The sequence below is a fragment of the Taudactylus pleione genome, unplaced genomic scaffold (genome assembly GCF_031769625.1).
Source record: "Taudactylus pleione unplaced genomic scaffold, aTauple2 ptg000935l, whole genome shotgun sequence".
NCBI classification, from domain to species: Eukaryota; Metazoa; Chordata; class Amphibia; order Anura; family Myobatrachidae; genus Taudactylus; species Taudactylus pleione.
Genome location: NW_028285336.1, coordinates 1,272,095 through 1,295,433, shown reverse-complemented (window position 1 = coordinate 1,295,433; position 23,339 = coordinate 1,272,095). Strand labels below are relative to the sequence as shown.

General features: G+C 43.6%; 1 protein-coding gene across 7 annotated transcripts in view; it reads right to left on the bottom strand.

Moving 5' to 3' along the window:
• Nucleotides 1-2,495: 2,495 nt before the first annotated feature.
• Nucleotides 2,496-23,339, bottom strand: part of CUNH10orf71 (chromosome unknown C10orf71 homolog) — a 161,706-nt gene continuing 140,862 nt past the window's right edge. For all 7 annotated transcript variants that reach the window (XM_088459787.1, XM_088459788.1, XM_088459786.1 and 4 more), the window contains one exon: nt 2,496-9,627. In XM_088459787.1, the coding sequence (XP_088315913.1) occupies nt 5,042-9,553 (4,512 nt within the window). In that variant the 5' untranslated portion in view covers nt 9,554-9,627 and the 3' untranslated portion in view covers nt 2,496-5,041. The remainder of the gene's footprint in view (nt 9,628-23,339) is intronic.

The following is a 23,339-nucleotide window of genomic DNA, read 5'->3' as shown; positions in this document are numbered from 1 at the left end:
AAGATACACTGTAGTTTTAGGATGTTTAGAATTAAATACAATTTACTGCAGCAATTTATTTGTCAAGAAAAACATATTTTATTTAGTGTTTTGTTCTGATGCTTCTCTCATTTAGTCGGTTGTTCTGTATGGAGAGCTGTGGAGAGTCATTAAGAGTCATTTACTAGCGCAGATAGTTGCGGAGGCTCGGTATATTTGCAGAAATGTGTCAGCCAGGCTTATACATAATGTATGCCTTCATTACTTAAGGGCTGAATTAGGGAGGCAATATTTCCATTTACTAATGTTAATTCAGATGGTATTTAGTTTTTAGTAGGACCTGGAAAATGGAGAACCATGAATATGGGGTCAGGGAAGGGGCGATGGCAAAAGTGCAAAGATGTGCCTGTTACCCCCTTTGGACTACCGCTTACCAATAATTTACACGGTTTCCCCTTTCTTTCCAGTGCTTATTGGAGATTAATTTATGTCTTAACTAAATGAGGAAATTAAGGGTACTTCATTTTATAAAATGTCCTCTCTCCCCCAACCTCATCTGTATGTGTGCTCTTTATTGTGGGCATATTTTGCTATGTGTGCAATTCTCAGAGTGGCCCCTTACATATAAACAATGATATTGAGGATTAAGTAGAATACAGCTCTGCTCAAAAACTGAGTCGGGGGGAATGCTGATCATGACCATGTTTACACAAGGTAGCTCTATTAGTTTTTCTGTGCACTCCTCCAGACAGACAGCCATGCAAAGCAACACAGAGGAGGCAAATATGGCAGAAAGGGTGTCAATATGTACCTTTGTACATAGATCCCTAAATTGCACATTCCTTCCTAAAGGCGCAAACTCTAGTGGGAAGTGCGGGCACCACAAGGGTGTCACCCGCCGAGGGGTGACACCAAGGTGCCCACTCCCCCTAAGTTAGAGGAGCCGGGTGCTGCATTAGCACTCGGCTCCTGTCACAGTGAGCGAGCCGGCACTGCACACAGGGCAGTCGGCACCCCCCCCCTACCAGTGATAACCATGGGGGTTCGGGCTGCGAGACCACGCCCCTTTTTGCAGCACGCTGCTTTGCCGTGCGCACTGTGCCCCCCCCCTGATTCGGGTGTCACCACTGGGAGGGACGCCACTGGCAACCTCCACTCATTTGTTACAATATTTTGATCTTCCTTCTCACAAAGGGCAGGATGTATGAAGTATCACATGCTGTGCGATACATCCTGCCTCCAATCGGAATTAATAACACCGTATGTATGAACACTTACCTCCTGGGACAGCTCTTCTGATAAGAGCTGTCCCTTGTGATGACCCTTGTTTATGACTCAGGAGTGCATGCTTGACCATAGGGTTGTACATGCACAAACTGTGGAGGGACAGAGAGGGATCCTTCTGATTCCTCTCCGGGGAATTCGGCAGAAAGAAGCCCATAGTCTTCTATAGGCAATGCCGTCTATAAATGACATTGCTTATCGGATAGAAGCTCTGGAAAGTTTTGCTTTTCAGAGCTGGCAGCATACAGGCACATCTCAGCCTGATTGAATTCTTTGGGCAGGATGTACTAAGCATCGCAACCGCCATGCGGTACATCCCGCCTATCATCGGTATGTACCTAGAATATTGCAAAGAACAACTCTCCCACGATAAGAGCTGTCCTTTGCGATGCCCCCGGATAGAGGGACTTCCGGGTTTAACACCCAGAAGTCTCTCTGGACACGGGCCGCAGGGGGAGATGGGAGGGATCCAATTGGATCCCTCTCAGAGGCAGCGTCCCAGTAAGGAGCCCATAGGTTTCTATTGGGTAACGCCACCTCAAGATTGTGTTACCCACTGGTCCGGTGTTTTGTACATATGGGGAATGCGGTATATCGCATTTTCTTCTTTACTACATCCCACGCTTGAGTCTGCAGTGGCAGCAGTCCTAAGTGGATATCTCCGATATCTGCTGTGGGCCACTTTAATATAAATATGTATTGCAGACAACCTCAGAAAATTGTAGTTTTCTGAGGTTTTACCACATTTTTTTATTGATACATCCTGCCCAAAATCATGTTTTTACATTTAAATTCAGAATGAGGTACATCACTGCGGATAGCCCACATGTAACATGGGATGTTCCAGTCATTCATGTCCAGCCGTTTCTTCCAATAAGATGGAGCTCCATCTGCAATAAAGGCCATTTTGTCACACTAGGAAGCTTATATCTCTGCAAAAACAAAGTTACATGTGTGACATACATACAAGGGCGTAACTACCGTAGGTAGAAGGGGTGCAGCTGCTATGGGGCCCAGAGCTGTCAAAGTTACATGTGTTACATATATTTTTCACCATTGGGTGGTACATAGGGGCCCTTACAAACTTTTGCTATGGGACCTTCAAATCCCTAGTTACGCCCCCGCAAAAATAAAATTATTCAACTTTAGTTTTTCTCATGTTCAGTCTATTCCTTGTGGCAAATTTTCATGTTGTGGTGTTGAAATAAATGCAAACAATCCTAATACTGTGTAGGGGCCTTTCTCCACATTGTAGTGTTAAAGTAGGCAGCTAGAAATTCACTTTATTATTACATTATCAAAACAGAACAGTTGACCATGACCACATTTCTACATTGGAATTGATGGTGACAAAGTATATCATTTCTAAACAGAATTTATATTGAATGTTCACTGCCTCATATAATAATATATAGCAGGTGCATTTTTTAATTTCTAATCAGGAGTTTATTTGTACACAACAAAAAGCTGATTATTCACGGATTTAGCCAATATACTTATAACAAAACAGTTTCTCTGACATCTCATCCTCTTTTTTATTCAACTAATAACTAAGATTTCCCAGGCACTGGACCATTAGTTATAATGTCATCATAACATACTTTTTTTTTACTTCTTTGTTAATTACAAATACCTTTAAAGAATAGAACATCTTCTGTACCCTCTGTGATCTTTTATCATCTTTCTGTTTTGTCATCTTTGTGTGTGGCGTACAGCTTTGCTAATTCTCTGAAGAAAACTTGATTAACCAACATTGCCTGGGTGCCTGGTCGCAAAGGACTATGGAACACTGCATATTATATAATTAAAACTGCACTTTTACTGCACAGCAGCCCCTGGACACAGTACTGTGCTGAGTGCATCTGTAATAATTTGTAATAATTATCGGAATGGGATTGAAATACATGCGGCTCAAATCCCGACTGCGGAAGCCCAACAGGAGGAGATCCCGATAGGGGCTGGTAAGTATCCTAACCCTCCCCTCTTCCTCCCCTAACCCTAACTCGCCCTTGGTGGTGCCTAACCCTAAAACTCCCGTGGTAGTGCCTAAACCTAACCCCCCATTCCCGCACCCTAAACCTAATCCTTTTGGGGGGGTGCATAACCCTAACCTCCCCCTAGTGGCGCCTAACCCCCCCTTCTCTTAGCGTAACCCTAGCCAGTTTTTCAAAGCCTATCTTAAGTCCCGTGTTAGGTTTTAGCCGTCGGGATTTAGACTGGCGGCATCCTGGCTGTCGGTCTAATAACTACATCCCATAATTATCATGTAGCCTGCACCACAAGATTGGAGTGATACAAATTCAAATGTAAAAACAACCCTCTTAAAAATCAATGCCTATAACATCTGTCTCTGTAATATGCATTTCTATGTAGCTTCTATGCAGTTTTCCGGTTCATAGGCTCTAACCAGCAGGGCCCTCCACTCTCTTGTATAATTCTCGCCCTGCATTAAGCTTGTTTCCAGGGTGCTTTCACTAACAGTCAGTGACTCTTATCCTTTCTGTCCACCCTTCCAAGGGCATTAGGTCTTTGAATGCTACTATTAACAAATGTTACTCTCTTAGCTGTCACTCTCTTCATTTAACTTTTTTTTATATTGTAATGATTGTATGTATATTATCAATTTCCCTGTACCTTGCTTTGGACTTGGTGGACCCATGTAAGCTAAAGATAATAATAATTTGAGTGTCTGCAACTGGAAAGGGAAGATGGGGGATTTAAAAGGTGGAATAACGTGGCCAAGTGCAGTAAAGGCATGTTTTCGTAATTGTGAACACAAAGCATTTAGGGCTTTCAAAGCCATATCATTTGCAGGTGCCTGAGGGCGCATGCAAATACACAATGATGATGATTATGATGACAGTCACTATAACTAGCTAACTGCTTCAGATTGGCTGATTGCAAATTCATCTCTGAAGCTAAGTGCTTTCTTCATTGCTCATGTATGAATTATGCAATTTTTTTTTTTTTTACACTCAAGACAGGGAACTGTACCTGCTGTATTAGCGAGGTTTTCCAAGCAAAATAAATTGTTAAATCATGGGTGTAAATGTAAGTGACGTATGCCTGATGTAAACTGGTGACAGACTGCATGCATATTACAATTTTTGCAACTTTCCAAATGCTTCCATTTGCTTTTTTTAATGAACAGATTTTACTTCTGTGAACTTGGGTGCAAATTTTTTAAAGCTCAACATCAGCCGCTACATTGGTAAACAATTAAGCTCCAAAATACTGTGAATAATGTTTTTTATCTTGTTGACATAAAGAAGCATTCCTGATTGCAACATCATAATTCTTTTAATTTACTGTGCATGGATTTCACTAATAGTGTTGTGCATCAAACACGTAAAAAAGGCAGTGCATTCTTGAAATTCAATGTGAATTTTATAGTACAGCCTATGATGTGATGGCTTTGCCCAACTCCCGCACTTTAGACTAATCCTACTAATAGCATGTAACGTGCTATTTAACACCTTTGATTTTCTATTAAATAAATCTTACTGCAGAAGCTGCCTGTTTTCTCATGGTGACCTGAGAGCTGGTGTTATACATTCTTGCATTCCTTTGGTTAGTATTGGGTGCTTTTTTTGCTAGAGCCTTGTGTAATGCTTAGAATATGGAAATTATACATATTTGTTGAACTAATCTAAATCAAATAATGTTAAAGTGGAGTCAAAGTGGCTGTACACTGTTATTAGACTTTACAAGTAGTCTGTGACCCTTTATTTTGTGTGGGCTTTTGTGTATGTTTGCTATTTTACCATTGTTGCAAAACTCATGAAATGGCTTCCATTGCAAAGTCATCTATATCCTTCATTGAAATAATGTCTGGGCTCCTCGACCTGCTAACAATTCTGTCCATGCTTTGTGGAGTCCCTGTCATGCTATGATCACGGGAATTGCAATCTATGAATTGTTGCATTTTTAAAGAATCTTCTTCTGTGTCATCCCATGACTTTGTCCTTTCTGCAAGGTCCAGATTACCTTCAGTTAATAGCTGTGAAGCTCCCTTAAATGATTCTATGGATGAAACTGGAACTGGAGTAAGCCCTGGATACAACATATATGGGCTTGACATATCCAATGCTGGAGTTCCCCTCTCTGATGGAGGTAAGGACATTTGCAGGTATTTTCCTGTTTCTGGATCATAGAAGGTTTTGATACGTAAATATACAGGAATGTCCACCACAAAGTACTGCCCAGAGTCAGGGTCCTGAAGAAGTTTGCGTTGGGTGTTTGGAAGAGATGGAGTTGAGGATTCAGAAATCGACTCTTCCTGTTGTAGACCTCTGGGTATGGAAGAAGCTACCTTGTGATGTGATTGTGGTTTAATTATAGTTGGTATGACATTGGCTGGTGATGGAACATCTAAAACAAAGTCACATTCCTGAAAGTCCCCATCTTGTGTCTTATGAGGAATATCGGTCTTCCTGCGTTTTTTGGTCAGACGCTTGGCACGCCGTAAGGCTTTCTCTGTTTTAGGAGGCACAGTTGGTGGCTTTGCAGCATGTACCTTCTGTGATTCTATGGTTGGAGACTTTTTCTGTAGGTACTTGGTGCAATCAGAATTTTTTAACTCCATATTACTAGGATGTGTTGAAATCACTTTTTCAGGGAACTGAAATTTTCCATTACTCGAATTTGCACCAGTTGAAGGGGGGCTTGGCATATCATCTAATGCAGAAAGGGCTGTGGCAAAGCCAGAGCTTTGTGTATTCACAGACATAGGGCTGGCTACAATGGAGCAGGTGGTACTCTCTGGCATGGGACTGTCTATGGTGGAACAGGGAATGCGTTCTGAATAGGACATGGCATCTTCAAATTGTAGCAATCCATTGTCAAGAGGAGAATAGTTTGTAATCTCAGTATCAAGAAGTGGAGAACTCATATGTTCTCCATTCTCCAAGTCATTTATGGATTCACTTACATTGTGTACAAGTAGCGGGTTACACTCTGGTGATGGCCCTGTGACCTCTGAGACACAGGTTTCAACTGGATGGAAGAAAGGTCCTCCAAGGCCATGTAAATCTGTATCATTGCAGCTTTCATTCACTTTCACTGTTTCTGCATCTTCTGTTTTGTTTTTCCTCCATTCAGCATCAACACAACAAAGTTTATTCCATAGTTCCATGTCTTCTTCTTCTTTTTGCATTTTCACTTGATTACATCCTATGTTTTCATGTTTTAGAGTTTCTGAAGCAGGTCTTGTAGTTAGAGCATCCTGATGTTTTCCAACATTATTGATTTCCATATTTTCAGCACTGGCTATGTCGGTCTTTATATTCTTGCTCTCTCCAATCTTAGAATTTGTTTCTCTCAAGTATTCTTTCTCCATTATAAAACTATGTTCTTCTCCTTTCCTGGAAGTTAGGCAATCTACAGATAGACTCCTAAAAAGAGGCAGCCTCACTGACTTTGTGACTGGAGAAGATTTAATTTTATTGTCTTTTATGAGAAACAAGTTTGGTTTAAAAGATGTTGCGGATGAGGGTCTCTTAAGATCCTCAATACAAGCACTTTCTGCACTTTGCTTATCACTTGACAATTTTTCTTTGCCTTCTTCTTTCTTTTCATCCTCTGTGTTCAGAAACCCAGACTGCCCACTTCCCTCCATGTTGCAATTACTCACAGCAAAATATTGTAAACTGTCCTTTGTATAATCTTGTTTCACCACTTTCTTTCCATCTTCATCACTTTCACTAACCCATTGTTTTCCTGCATCTTGTGAGGAACTAGATTGCTCTGGGTTGCTTGGTTCACTCTCCATTTGGCTCTCTGACACATTCTTGGCTGGCATGGCCAGATTATCTGCAGGTTCATCCAATTTAAATGCTTCTACTATATTTTGCTCATGCTGTGAGTGAGGTTCTTCTGCAGTGTGAATGCAGACTGGGACAACTTCAGTATATTCCTTTTGTTCCACATTTACATCTGTGTCTTCCTTGTGATAAAGGTTCAGTGAAGGATATTCCAATTCTTTCTTGATATGATTGGCAGTAGGACTGAGACAAACAGAATCCACATCCTCCTCTTGCATGGCTGGAATTGTATCAACTTTATCTGTAGGGATTTCTCCATTATGGATTATTGTACTTGCCATAATCTGCGGTGGAGAACTCAAAGATAAATAGTTATCAGGAGCTTTTCCGAGAACATATGGTTTCATTTCTTGTTCTCTTGGTGGACTTGGGGTCTGTACACTAGGTATTTGGCTCAATTCTTTTCTTTCTGACATCAAATTACTGGTGTCCAGCAAAGGAATAGTGTGAGAGGCATCCTCTTGTACCTTGACATCTGCTGCCAGATGACTATCATACCCATTTCTCACATTTATTGCTGAACCATATGTGCTCTTGACTCGTTTCCTCATGTCCTTCAGGTTGAACAGTAGACTTGTTGCTCTAGACTTATAATCATCTCTTTTCTGATACACATTGACTTCTAGCTGGCCTTGATCTTTAGTTGTAATTGTTTCGACAGGAGGAGGAGTTACCATCATCATATGGTTTTCTTCTAGGGCTTCTTGGATGTTTTTCCTTCTTATAATTGGAGTTAAAAGATTTGTGATGTTAAAAGAAGACATAATAGGATTTTCTTCTGAAAACTCATCTTTTTTCAGTGACACATTTTCTTGAAACTGAGCTGTGACCATCTCTTTCCTAGCCATATTTATATGGATAGACTTTTCCTTGGATTCCATTGTAGTGTTATGTTTTGTTCTCCTCCATGGAGGCACGAGACCTTTACTGATTGATGGAGGATTGGAGTTTGAAGATGTTGTACATAGCACAGCAGGCAGAGCCTCTGGGGTGTCATCTTTTGGTAGCTCTATGAAATTAAGTTTGTTTACTGGCAAATTAAGCGGTACTACATCTTTAGTTGCTTCTTTTTCTATTTGCTGTATCAGGGACTTTATTCTTCCAGATGATGGCATGTGTTTATCTGGCACTTTGACATTCTCTTCTTTCTCTGCTGTTTCTGAATGTACTTCTTCTTGTGGGGAAACTACCTTTTCTTCCACTTCCTTGTTTTGTTTTACAAATGGTTGAGATGAATTGCAGATCGGTTCTGCCTCTAGACTTGTTGACAACTCATGTTTTATTTTTTGTGGTGACTTAGATTCGGTTAATTTAGTTGCACAGTTGGGGTGCTCCTTAGATGGTGGTCGATCTACCTGCATATCTTCCTCTTGGACTCTAGTATTTAATGGAGCCCTTATAGTCCTGTCTCTGGATTCTTTACCTTGCTTTATTGTTTTTTTGTTGGGAAGTGGCGGCACAGTCCTTAGCATTTGAATGGCATCATAGCTGCTGGACAATGTAGATGCAGGAGAGGCCCAGCCTACATCTTGTCCTGCATCCCTTAATCTTAATCCAGGCACTGCTCTTGATAGTAATGGAGAGCATGGGGTTGCTGATCTCAGAATAGGAGGCGTTCCTGGTATTGAACTGTCACTTTCATCTCCTCCAATTACTCTCTTGTTGATATCACTCCATGATTTAAAAGCACTATTTTCACTATGTAGAAAGGTTGTTCTTCGCAATGAGTCCTTTTTCTTCACCACTTTTTTTAATTGATCGGGTAATGGAGATCCCAAAGAGCATGGTGACCCTGGCAGCGGGGAACAAATTTCAGCTTTAGATTCTAAGAATACTTCCCTGGCTGTACGCCTGTGCAAATTATGACTTTCATTTAGACCAGTATCATCTGGATTGATAGATGCTAATGACTCATAATTGATGTCAATTTTTTCTACAGTCTCACAAATAGGTCTTTCTTCCATATTCAACTTTGTTGTTTGAGAACTTGTTGACAAAGGTGTGTGTAGAGGTGAGTCTTCTGGTCTTTCATTTTCAATATTATCAAATGTCTTTATTAGAGATGACACTTTTGAGCGCTGTTTGTAGCCTCTTGGCTCTGGGGCACACAGTCTGTTGTTGTTGGTCTTTGCATCAATCAACCCGTCCTTTGCATATTTGAGCAATGGCTGGAATGTTGGAGCCCACCTCCCTCGTTGTCGTGGAATTGTGGGCAACTGGGCCAAGGGCTGAGTCTTTCTGACTGAAAGGTTGAAAATTCCCAGATGGTACTTTGTGGAAAGTGGCATTCCCCTAATGGGGGAGGGCAGGTGAGGAACATCATTTAATAGTTCTTCTTCTGCAACACATAAGCTCCTAAATGCTCGGTCTGTGAAACTGCTCACCTCCCGGTCTGTATCATCCATTACACCCACACCACTTGTTCCAAAGCCATCTACCTGTCTCTTATGCTTCTTGTAACGAAGCATGTGAACAACTGGTATCTTCTTAATGTAGACAGCAATTGAAGGACGACCTTTTTTAGACTGTCAGTGGGCCCCTCCTATGGGTTGAAAAAGGACATTGGTCAAATGAATTTGTATTGCATTTTATAACACTCTGTACATGTGAAGTTATAACAACATTTGAAGTCACATTACACTTTTTTTTACATTGAAAGATTCCTATTATTACCTATTGGTGTACCTAATTTTCAATTAAATAAAAGTTTCAATATTACACATTCAAACTATTAAAATGAATCATTAACAACCTATGTACTATGTACTATGTAATTTCTTAGTAGTTTTGTAGAGTGTAATAATAATAATAATAATAATAATAATAATTTACAATATAATCACTAATGATTGTTATGATAATCGATGATTTTATATAACGATCAGCTCTGATTCTACATATTGGGCCTGATTTAGACTAGGGTGTAAACTAGGGGTGAGCGGGTTCGGATTTCTGAAATCCGAACCCCCCCGATCCGAGTCCGATCCGAGTCAGGCTCGACTTTTCCCGCCTGACTCGGATCTGAAATCGAGGCAAAACGTCATCATCCCGCCTTCCGAGTCTCGCGGGTTTTGGATCCTATATAAGGTACCCACGTCGGCGCCATTTTCTCACTCGGCTGTGGACAGTGAAGAGGGAGGGTGGGAGTTAGGGCTGGCTGGGCTGTGTAGTGTAGTGTAGTGTAGTGCTGCTGTTGTCCACTACTTCAAAGTCCATAGGGGCTGGCTGGACTGTGTTGTGCAGTCAGTTCTCCATAGGGGCTGTGTCAACTCCAAAGTCCTGTGCAGTGTCCCAGTCCTAAAGGGGTGCTGTAGTGTTGTCCAGGGGGTGCTCTGTCCATCAGGGGTGCTCCCCCAAGTGCTAAAAAAATAATATATTTTCTGTGTTTGTGAATTGTGTGCGCAGTAGCCGCACGTGCATCAACAAAGTAGTGCCAAGCGTGCGCCTGTGTCATAAGTAAAGGGCCGGCTGGCTTGACCGTTTAAGGGTGCTGTAACCCCCAAAGTACACTCCAGTCCAAACCAAAAAAAAAATTATTTTCTGTGTTTGTGAATTGTGTGCGCAGTAGCCGCACGTGCATCAACAAAGTAGTGCCAAGCGTGCGCCTGTGTCATAAGTAAAGGGCCGGCTGGCTTGACCGTTAAAGGGTGCTGTAACCCCCAAAGTACACTCCAGTCCAAACCAAAAAAAAATATATTTTCTGTGTTTGTGAATTGTGTGCGCAGTAGCCGCACGTGCATCAACAAAGTAGTGCCAAGCGTGCGCCTGTGTCATAAGTAAAGGGACGGCTGGCTTGACCGTTAAAGGATGCTGTAACCCCCAAAGTACACTCCAGTCCAAACCAAAAAAATATATATTTTCTGTGTTTGTGAATTGTGTGCGCAGTAGCCGCACGTGCATCAACAAAGTAGTGCCAAGCGTGCGCCTGTGTCATAAGTAAAGGGCCGGCTGGCTTGACCGTTAAAGGGTGCTGTAACCCCTAAAGTACACTCCAGTCCAAACCAAAAAAAAAATTATTTTCTGTGTTTGTGAATTGTGTGCGCAGTAGCCGCACGTGCATCAACAAAGTAGTGCCAAGCGTGCGCCTGTGTCATAAGTAAAGGGTCGGCTGGCTTGACCGTTAAAGGGTGCTGTAACCCCCAAAGTACACTCCAGTCCAAACCAAAAAAAAAATTATTTTCTGTGTTTGTGAATTGTGTGCGCAGTAGCCGCACGTGCATCAACAAAGTAGTGCCAAGCGTGCGCCTGTGTCATAAGTAAAGGGCCGGCTGGCTTGACCGTTAAAGGGTGCTGTAACCCCCAAAGTACACTCCAGTCCAAACCAAAAAAAAAATTATTTTCTGTGTTTGTGAATTGTGTGCGCAGTAGCCGCACGTGCATCAACAAAGTAGTGCCAAGCGTGCGCCTGTGTCATAAGTAAAGGGCCGGCTGGCTTGACCGTTAAAGGGTGCTGTAACCCCCAAAGTACACTCCAGTCCAAACCAAAAAAAAAATTATTTTCTGTGTTTGTGAATTGTGTGCGCAGTAGCCGCACGTGCATCAACAAAGTAGTGCCAAGCGTGCGCCTGTGTCATAAGTAAAGGGCCGGCTGGCTTGACCGTTAAAGGGTGCTGTAACCCCCAAAGTACACTCCAGTCCAAACCAAAAAAATATATATTTTCTGTGTTTGTGAATTGTGTGCGCAGTAGCCGCACGTGCATCAACAAAGTAGTGCCAAGCGTGCGCCTGTGTCATAAGTAAAGGGACGGCTGGCTTGACCATTAAAGGGTGCTGTAACCCCCAAAGTACACTCCAGTCCAAACCAAAAAAATATATATTTTCTGTGTTTGTGAATTGTGTGCGCAGTAGCCGCACGTGCATCAACAAAGTAGTGCCAAGCGTGCGCCTGTGTCCCATAAGTAAAGAGCCGGCTGGCTCATTTCTTAAAGGCTGGTGTAACCAACAAAGTGCACTACTCTCCAGCAAAAATAAAAAAATATTTTCTGTGTTTAGCTGCACGTATATATCAAATCGATATAACATAAATGGAGGACCAAACTTTCTCCGATAAAAAAAAAATAGAGAAAGATCAAGAACCACTTCCTCCTAGTGCTGAAGCTGCTGCCACTAGTCATGACATAGACGATAACATGCCATCAACGTCGTCTGCCAAGGCCGATGCCCAATGTCATAATAGAGGGCACATACAATCCCAAATGACAAAGTTCAGGAAAATGACCTTGAAAAAAACATTTAAATCAGCTGAAGAGAAACGTAAACTTGCCAATATGCCATTTACGACACGGAGTGGCAAGGAACGGCTAAGGTCGATCCCTAGTATGTTCATGACTAGTGGTTCAGCTTCACATGACGATGGAAGCCCTCCTCCCACTAAAAAAATCAAAAGAGTTAAGCTGGCAAAAGCACAGCGAAGAACTGTGCTTTCTAAGAAGATATCACAAATCCCCAAGGAGAGACCAAGTGTGGTGGTGGTTGTGATGCCTGACCTTCCCAGCACTGGACGGGAAGAGGTGGCTCTTTCCACCATTTGCACGCCCCCTGCAAGTGCTGAAAGGAGCACCCACAGTCCACTTGCTGATATGCAAATTGAAGATGTCACTGTTGAAGTACAACAGGATGAGGATACTGGTGTAGCTGGCGCTGAGGAGGAAGTTGGCGAGGAGGATTCGGATGGTGATGTGGTTTGTTTAAATCAGGCTCCGGGGGAGACAGTTGTTGTCCGTGGGATGAAAAAGCCCATCACGGTCATGCCTGGGCAGAAGACCAAACATTCCACCTCTTTGGTCTGGCAATATTTCTATCCAAATCCGGACAACAACTGTCTTGCCATATGTACCTTATGTAAAGGTGGAATAAGTAGGGGTAGGGACGTTAACCACCTAGGAACATCCTCCCTTATACGGCACCTGCAGTGCGTTCATAATAAGTTACTGTCAAGTTCAGAAACTTTGGCTAAGACCGTAAGCAGTCCAGGGACACCTAAATCCCGTTGTCCTGTTGTATCAAAGCGCCTGCAAACCACACCGTCAACTCCCTCCTCGTCAATTTCCTCCTTAGTCAGGATCGGAAGTAGTCCTGCAGGCCATGTCTAAACAATTGACCCTCCAACAGTCCTTAGCGAGGAGGATGAAGTACGACAGCAGTCATCCTGAAGCAAAACGTATAACTGAGGCCTTGACTGCTATGTTGGTGTTAGACGTGCGTCCGGTATCCGCCATTAGTGCAGTGGGATTTAGACAATTGCTGGAGGTAGTGTGTCCCCGGTTCCAAATCCCGTCTAGATTCCACTTCACTAGGCAGGCGTTACCGAGACTGTACAGAAACGTCAGAAAAAGTGTCCTCAGTGTCCTGAAAAATGCCGTTGTACCCAATGTCCACTTAACCACGGACATGTGGACAAGTGGAACAGGGCAGACTAAGGACTATATGACTGTGACAGCCCACTGGGTAGATGTATCACCTTACGCAGCAACAGCAGCAGCGTCACCAGTCGCAGCATCTCAGAAACGCCAGCTCGTTCCAAGGCAGGCTACGCTGTGTATCACCGGTTTCAGTAAGAGGCACACCGCCGACAAGCTCTTAGAGAAACTGAGGGTAATCATCGCCCAGTGGCTTACCCCACTTAGACTCTCCTGGGGATTTGTGATATCTGACAACGCCACCAATATTGTGCGGGCATTACATCTGGGCAAATTCCAGCACGTCCCATGTTTTGCTCACACAATAAACTTGGTGGTGCAGAATTTTCTGAAAAGCGACAGGGGCGTGCAGAAGACGCTTTGGGTGGCCCGAAAAATTTCAGGCCACTTTCGCCATTCAGTGACTGCGTGCCGAAGACTGGAGCGCCAGCAAACACTCTTGAACCTGCCCCGCCATCACCTGAAGCAAGAGGTTGTGACGCGGTGGAACTCAACCCTCTATATGCTTCAGAGGATGGAGGAGCAGCAAAAGGCCATTCAAGCCTATACATCCACCTATGACATAGGCAAAAGAGGGGGTATGCACCTGACTCAAGCGCAGTGGAGAATGATTTCCGTGTTGTGCAAGGTTCTCCAGCCCTTCGAACTTGCCACACGTGAAGTCAGTTCAGACACTGCCAGCTTGAGTCAGGTCATTCCCCTCATCAGGCTTTTGCAGAAGCAGCTGGAGAAAGTGAAGGAGGAGCTAAGATGGAGCGATTCCGCTCGGCATGTGGGACTTGTGGATGAAGCCCTTCATTCGCTTTGCCAGGATTCCAGGGTGGTCAATCTGTTGAAATCAGACCACTACATTTTGGCCACCGTGCTCGATCCTAGGTTTAAAGCCTATGTGGTGTCTCTCTTTCCGGCCGACACAAGCCTGCAGAGGTGCAAAGACCTGCTGGTGAACACACTGTCAGCTGAAGCGGAACGTGATACGTCAACAGCTCCTTCTTCATTTTCTCCCGCAACTGGGGTTGCCAGGAAAAAACTTAGGTATCCTAAGCAACCCGCTGGCGGTGATGCAGGGCAGGCAGGACCAAGTTTGGACATCTGGTCCGGACTGAAGGACCTGGCAACAATTTCTGACATGTCTACTGTCACTGCATATGATACTGTCACCATTGACAGAATGGTGGAGGATTACATCGGTGACAGCATCCAAGTAGGCATGTCAGACAGTCCATACGTGTACTGGCAGGAAAAAGAGGCAATTTGGAGGCCCCTGTACAAACTGGCTCTATTTTACCTGAGTTGCCCCCCCTCCAGTGTGTACTCCGAAAGAGTGTTTAGTGCAGCCGGGAACCATGTCAGCGAAAGTCGTAGGAGGTTGCTTCCACAGAATGTGGAGAAGATGATGTTCATCAAAATGAATTACCAGCTCTTCCAGGGAGACCAGCCTCCAGAACGTACAGAGGGACCTGTGGTGGTGGATTCAAGTGGGGACGAGTTAATACTTTGTGAGGATGAGGATGTACACAACACTGAAGAGGGTGAGGAATCGGTGGATGAGGAGGATGAGGATGACATCTTGCCTCCGTAGAGCCAGTTTGTGCAGGGACACATTAATTGCCAGCTTGTTTTGTGGGGGCCCAAACGAACCAATCATTTCAGCCACAGTTGTGTGGCAGACCCTGGCGCTGAAATGATTGGTTTGTTAAAGTGTGCATGTCCTGTTTATACAACATAAGGGTGGGTGGGAGGGCCCAAGGACAATTCCATCTTGCACCTCTTTTTTTTCTTTGCATTATGTACAGTTTGGGGCCTAGTTTTTCAAACTGCCATCCTGTCTGCCACTGCAGTATCACGCCTAGATGGGTCACGTGTTTGTGCCGCCCACTCGTGTCGCTTAGCATAGTCATCCAGCTACCTCGGTGCAACCTTTTGGACATAAAAACACTATTGTGAGGTGTGAGGTGTTCAGAATAGACTGGAAATGAGTGGAAATTAAGGTTATTGAGATTAATAATAGCATAGGAGCAGAAAAACCTACAAATTCTGTGATTTTAGCTGTTTTTATGCTTTTTTTCAAAAAAATACAGATCCAAAACACAAAACCCAGAACCCAAAACACGGAAGGGTGGTTTTGGCAAAACCAATCCAGATCCAAAACACGAAGAAAGATCCAGATCCAAAACCAAAACACAAAACACGAAAAAAGTGGCCGGTGCACACCCCTAGTGTAAACCAATAAAAATGTGCTTTACTGCGCTGCGCTGTGCATGTATAGTAAAATAAAGCTGGAGTTAGAAATAGGAAAGAATTAGGGAGAGCACTGTACAGAGGTATAATATTTAATATCACTAACAGAACATACATAATAAAAGTACAAATACGTAATATAAAATAAACAATGAAAAAAATAATACTCAAATCCAGAATCTACTGAATTGATACAAACTGAAATTTTCAGTGTAATTCAAGGCACCTCAAATGGTTAAACAAGTGGTCAGTTTGTTAGCGCAGATCAAATTTGCATAGGATGGAAGATAGCAGCAATTGTTAGTAAAAGCGAAGGCTTAGCAACAAAGCGTCATTCACTTTAAGAGTCCACATTCAGCCACAAAGCGTGTAGGTATAACTGCATAAGCACAGATAGTAACGAGTCCTGCACATACACCCAACTCCAGATGTAATAGTGTAAAGTTAAAATATATATATATATATATATATATATATATATATATAGGGGAACTGGGTTGGTGATACTTTGAAACAGCGGTGTCCCCGTGAATGGGACCACACTTGATCTGTATATTATAACACTGTGAACCAGCGTCCTGGTCATAAACAGTGTTGTGGTATCTACCTGCGTGCCCGATAGCTCCAGCAGCGTGGCGGCTCTCTGTGAACCTGAAAGAGAGAGCCGCGCCGTGCAGTGTTCCCAGCAAGATGAGGTCTCAGTCGCTGGAGGGACAGTCCGTGTCTCCGTATGTGAATCACGGCAGCTGGAGTTAGCAGTTTTTGCAACTTTCACTTCTGGGCCCTTATGTCTGAAGACGCAGATCATGGGACTGTAATTTGAGTACAGAAGGGGCATGCATCCCAATGTGTAGCATGCCTCTTGGAGATGTGACTTAGATAGGCTTGACCACATCTCCAGATACACCTTTTGGGAGTCTTATCTATTGTGAGTTCCAAAGACCAATTGTAAAGGTACACAGTGTTTTATACCAGTGAAATCCAGAGAGAGCCCCATTGAAGTATCTTCCCCCTTCCCATAGCGAGCAGGGTGAAGATCATGCACCAGGAGCTCCCTGGGTCGGGGCAGGGTGGCATATGTTTTGCCATACTGGTTCTATAATGGAATACCTAGGAAAGGGTGGCAAGAAAGACTGTCTTTCCTCTTTTGTTTTGGCCCAGACACTAATGCTCTTCCTGGTGACTGACCCCTTCCGTGCAGACCTCACCTCTGCATCACTTCCAGGAATCAGACAGAGAAGTCCCAAATAGCATTCTACAGTAAAGACAAGGGTATTGCATACCTCCCAACTGTCCCACATTCAGCAGGACAGTTCCATCTTTTTGGGACTGTCCCTCCCGTGGGCCGCAGTGTCCTGCAGGGGGGGGGGGGGGGAGTTGGGGAGAGCACATACCGCTGCTCTGCTTAGCAGAGCAGTGGGTGCGCACGGCATCTGTTCACCAGTGTAGGGAGAGTCTGGGGGCTGCCCAACATCTCAGAGAGTGCTGGGCACACCCCCTATATAGATGTAAACGGAGGTTGTTGCTAGGCTCCGCCCCATTTTCATAAGGCCCTGCTCTTTCCCGTGAAGCCACACCCCCTTCTCAGACATGTGCGCCTCAGGCGCGCAAAGTGTCCCTATTCTTGGTGCACAAAAGTTGGGAGGTATGGTATCGGTATTTGAGTATTTATTGTGTGTGTCTGTATATCATTAATATACTGTGGGGACTGATATGTGTATGCATGTGTGTAAAGGGTTAATATACCGTAGGTCAGGTGCTTGTGTATAGAGTTAACATGCTGTAGGTGCTGGTACGTGTAAAGTGTTAATATACTGTAGGGTCTACAGTGTGTTTGTGTAATGGGTTAATCTGCTGTGGTCTGGTGTGTCCCTTTCCCTACTACCGGACACTCCATTTGCAGCGCTCAGCCTCCCTGTTGCCAGGCACCTCACCTCACACACTCACATTCCCTATCACAAGACACCCCCCTTCCACAATCAAACTCAATGCTACCAGATTCTTCATTTGCTAAACTCTCCCTCACCACTGCTGGCCACATCAACACATTTCTCCTCCCTTTTGCCCAACATCACCTGCTGATGTACCTCAATTGTCACCATAATCTCACACCTAGCTGCACTGGAAACATCATGGGGCTTATATAATAGCCTGCAAAATGCAGGCATCGGTGAGATTCCGGTAATGCTGGCCATACACCTGCGCGACCATCATCAGATCAGATTCACCATCCGACTCCCTGGAGCTCCCTGGCAGCATATTTGTTGTTTTTCTAAGCACAGGATCTGTTGTTTGATGGATCCTGTGCCTCACGTGCTCATCAGGGAAAAAGTCATTGAAATGACTTGAATGGACACACGATGCATCGCATGCACACAATAAACAGCACGATCTGCACACGATAGGATGGAACATATGGGCTGCACATCTGATCATGAGATCCGATTATAGGAGCTGCGCATCGGATCTTATCTTACTAAAATAATACACGATTTCCACAGGATCCATTGTAAGACTCGTAGAAAATCGGGTAATCGGCCTGAAATCGTGCAGGTGTATGGACAGTTTAAGTCTCTCTGTATTTTTAGAATGGCAATCACTTAAAAGGCAAAACAAACCTGATTTTTCCTTTTAAATGATTGCTGTTTTAAAAATATGGGCATACTCGCCATAGCATGCATCTCGCAGCTTATAACAAAATCCCACATAAGAGAGAAGGCAGATTAGAAATTGAAAAAGTAAGAGGAGAATTCATTCACTTTGATCTAGGTAAGTGTTTGTAAGTATTATTCTTCTAAATATATATATTTTTTCTTTTTATGATTAAAAATAAGTGCAAATTATATAACTTGTGGTGGATATTCACTGAATGGGGCCGGCTTCAGGGTATTTAAATAAAATGGTTCCAGTGGCGAAGATACAGTGGTATCCGCATAATTAACAATTACCAAAAGAAAAAAGAAAATGTGTTTTGTGGACTGACCAAGTGCCCTCTAGTGGCTGGCCTTCCCTATCTTGTTGACATCAACAATGGGTCTAATTCAGAGATTTACCCTAATGCCACCGTTGCTGCAAATATGTATGCATCAGCTGTGCGAAAATATGCAAATGTCGCAGCCACCGGCATTTGTATTGAGATGCTCACCAGCTACTTCGCAATCCAAACAACTGCTACAAAGATGCAGCATTGGTTGCTGATCAGACACTGTACAACAAAGAAATACAGGGCCTGATTCAGAGCCGCTCGTAAGCGGCCGCTCGTTCGTTCGGAGCGATGTTTTCCCAACTGCGCATGCATACGGATTGTAATACGCATGCGCGAACCAGTCAATGCGGCCGAAAATCGTTTGTTCGCTAAATAGCGAATGCCTGCTAATATGAGTGACAGGAGGAGGCGTATGTGGGTGGTAACAGGGGAAGGTGCTTGAAAACGGGGAGTGGAGATCCGAACGCAGGCGTGTTTAAAGGTCAAAACGGGCGTTTTATGGGTGTGCATAATTAATACAGCAGCGTCATTGACCACGTCACTGGGTTATTTTATAGTCAGAACTGCTCGCAATATAGTGGTAGGAAAAACCAACCACAAGAATAGCGAGCAGTTCATACGCTGGTCGATGTACTCGATTAATCTAATAAATAGCGGACATGACATAGGATGCGAGCGGCCAGGGGGCTTAGTTATCCAAAAAACGACCGCAAGTTTTGTACGCTCGTTCAGACATATAGGCGTGAACAGACCGCAAAGAGCGAACGGTTCATTTGAATAGCCACCCCTTTTCCTGAACGACCGTCCGCAAATAGCGTCCGGCTCTGAATCAGGCCCACTGTCAATGTGTTTCCTTTCTAAAAATAGATATCTTTACTAATTTGAGGTAAACGAATAAGACATCAGAATGTTTTTATTAGCGCTAGTTTTTGAACTACACTACTTGCGTTATATATGTACTTCAGTAATATAATCATAGTGAAAAGCAAAATAAAATAACCTCATAATTTCGTGATACAACATAATTAACAATTGTTTAAACTCAATTAATCGCAAATAAGAACACAAAACAAAACAACATACATCAACCAAATGTACTATCTCAAAAAGTGGCCTATTCATGCAAGCTTCTCCATCTTTGTTCATCCCCTTTACAAAGTTCTTCATAAGTCCAAGTTTGATGTGTAAAAGGGGTTGAAGAATTTTGCTTCGATCAACCAGAGGACTGTGTTTGACAAAACATGGCCTACAATGACTCAGCAATGCTATATTCAGGTTTGCCAACCTATATATTCTCTAGGGGATGTAGTCATGTGACCGGCGGCTCACAATCCCGACAGTGGAATGCCTGCTAGGGATTTATGATAGGCGTCGAAATATCGATGCCTATCATAATCCCGATGCTGGAACACAGAGGATGCCATCCCGAAAGAAGGTAAGTCCGGGGCGCCCTTAGCATTAGCCGCGGGGGGGAGGGTTAGTATTAGGGAGTCTAGCAGGGTTAGGGATAGGTTCCCCCTGGGGGGGAGGGTTAGGGTTAGGCAACCCCAGGGAGAGGTTAGGGTTAGGCACCCCCCCAGGAGGGTTAGGTTTAGGGAGCGGTAAGGGGGGGTTAGGGGTAGGGACCCCAAGGGTAGGTTAGGTTTAGGCACTAAGGGGGGAGGTTAGGGATAGGCACTGGGGAGGGAGGGTTAGGGGGGGACAGGGGAGGTTAGAGCACTAACCTGCCCCTGTCGGGCAACTGCTGTTGGTATTTGAACCGGCGGCATTCCAATCCCATTCCATTCTCTAGACAGCAAAATTCCCTAGTACATAACTAGATACCCGTATATCAACATCTTAAATGGGCTATATCTCCAAACCGAGAGCTAACAGAGTTTTAAATGTATTTTCGTTCTTCGCATGCTGAAAGCAATTAAAAGTAACTATTTTCACGTTGGAAACGGGATGTGGTCAATATCCCAACCGCAGGGATTCCGGTGGTCAGAATGCCAGCGGCGGAATCCCGACACTTATCAGAATCCCGGGGCCGGCTTCCTGACCACCCGAATCTCGAAGGTAAGTAGCGGGGTTGGGGGCAGGGTTAGCGTTAGGCACTGGAGGGAGGGTTATGGATAGGCACTAAGGGGGGAGGGTTAGATTTAGGGTGTGGGGAGGGGGAGGTTAGGTTTAGGTACTAGGGGGGGAGTTTATGGTCAGGCATCGGGGAGGGAGGGTTAGGGAGAGGGGAGGGTTAGAATACTGACCGACAAGTGTTGGTATTCTAACCCTGCTGGAATGCCGGCATCGGTATTCTGACCTCCGTGATCCCAAGATAGGGGAAAGGGAGACACAGGAGGGCTAGAGAGGAATAAAAAAAGGGCCCAGGCAATGCTAGGGGCACCTGCTAGTATAAAATTAAATTTGGTAGATCTGGAAAAATTATAGTTACACGTAAATGAAAATAAAATGTTTTTGAGGGAAAGAAAAGTTCATATAAGTGGTAGAGTGGTTACAGTACATGAAACAAAAGGCAAAGATAAAGTGTTCCACATGACAGGAGACACTGTACCTCATTACATTATGGTACAGCTGAAAAATAATCATCTGAAGGTGATAGTGGGCGGCTCAGAAGAGCAACAAGAGACAATACATTTCCCTCCAATCCATGTAATGTTAGGATTCGCAGCTCTTAAGCAGGGAGCCATCAGCATCTTATTCTTCATCCGCTGTCTGTATTCCAGGGTGCTCACTCCAGACAAGCGTTTTAATTGGTCAGAGGCTGATTAAGTGGCAGGAAATGAATAGACTCTCTGCTGGTGATAGCGTATATTTCTCCACTGCTCACTGCATGCTGTGTGTCTTCTGCCGTGACCTAATCTATTGCTTTGTTACAGGAAATACACTTTGTGCTATATGTCTTGCCATTGGCTATTCTACTGGAAATATTCTGTCACAGGTATTACGTGGTTGATGTTATTTTGTTAATTGTATGCATTTTCAAGACACTTTTCTAATTTTTGTATCTGTATCTGTAGCTTGTTTGTGCCTTTAATCTTATAGCCAGTACTAGCCATACTTTAGCCACTTAACTGACAAAAAAATGTTGTCAAAACTGCACAGAAATTGTCAGTATAAAAAAAAATGCAATTAAGTGTAAATAGTATTTTTAAAAATATATTTAAATATTTTCTAAAAAAAAAATATACCTAGTGGATGTTATTCACTCCCCCCCAACCCCTGTGTCCATAGGCCCCCATTGAAATTTATTTCCCCCCATCAAAAATAGCCTACCCCAGTGTAAGAAATCGCCAGCTATATTAACCCTCACCCCCATAGTGGTAGTATGTCCCTATGGCAGAGCCCCTACCCTCACCCCCAGTAACACTGGGTCCCCAATTTAGCCCCCTCTATGTGTCACTATATATTTAAATGTTTTATATATATATAATGTATATATATACCCTCCCAAACAATTTTTTTTATTAATATTCATCATACCCCCCATGCCAATATATGCCCCCACAGTGTCCCCCTGTGCCTAGCCCCACCCCCTAACCTACTTGTTTCAGAGTGCAGCAGAGCATGGTGCAGGGGGAACTGATCACCAGTCGCCCCTGCTGCAGCTGATCTCTGCACACGCAAAAATGCGGCCTGGTCAGGTAACCCACTCCTGGCTGCGGACGCATATCACGCGTTAGTGCCAGGCAAGTGGTTAGGGAACAACTAATAAAGTTATAATTTATATTGCTGGAAAGTGTGTCCCACCAGGGATACTGTTTCCTTTCTCTTTGTTTGCTTAAACGTAGATAAGTCCCCAGTGCTCTGTTCATGAAGTCCTGGGGTAGCCGAGTACTGACGAGCTTATCAAGCTCTATGGGAAAGGTGGCTTGCTATAAGTAGAGACCTCCAAATAACTGGTTCTGGGGATCCATCTAGTATTCATTGGAAACCCTAATAATTAAATTTTAGATATCTGGATGACAATAGAAACATAAAGGAAAAAAGGGGAGGACTAATAAGATATATACGCTACAGATAATTTACAATTATTAATGTATTTAATAAAATGCATATTTGAGCAGTCACAAACAAAACTTCTCTCTAAGGATCTATCTAGATAATCTACTTTTATCTATAAAAAAATGTCACTGGGGTAACTGAGTGATGCCTGGCGACACTGGCCGGCAGCTGGGCCAGTAAATCACCAATCAGCGGATGCGTGAGCTGGCTTCTAGGCTAATGCTTGCACACTGGAACTGACACTACATCTCTGGCTCTTTGATACAGATTCAATATAAAAAAATATAAAAAAAGTGATGTTGTACTGGCAATGTGCTGTCAGCTGTTCCTGGTTTAAATAGGACACCCTGAGTGCTTATAAGCTGGGTGAGATGTGATACAGTTTAAGATGGTGGCACCCATGATACAGAACAGCTGGACCTGCTTGGATTGAACAACAACAACATTTACAAATAAATGACCAAAAGTTTCAGGAATGTCATCAGTCACAATAACAGGGACTGGACCCTGATGTGTGACATTCTAAATATATATAAATATATCCATAGACAAAAAGCCTTACTGTTTCACATGCCCCATTAAGGCTTCTTAGACATGATCTGAAAT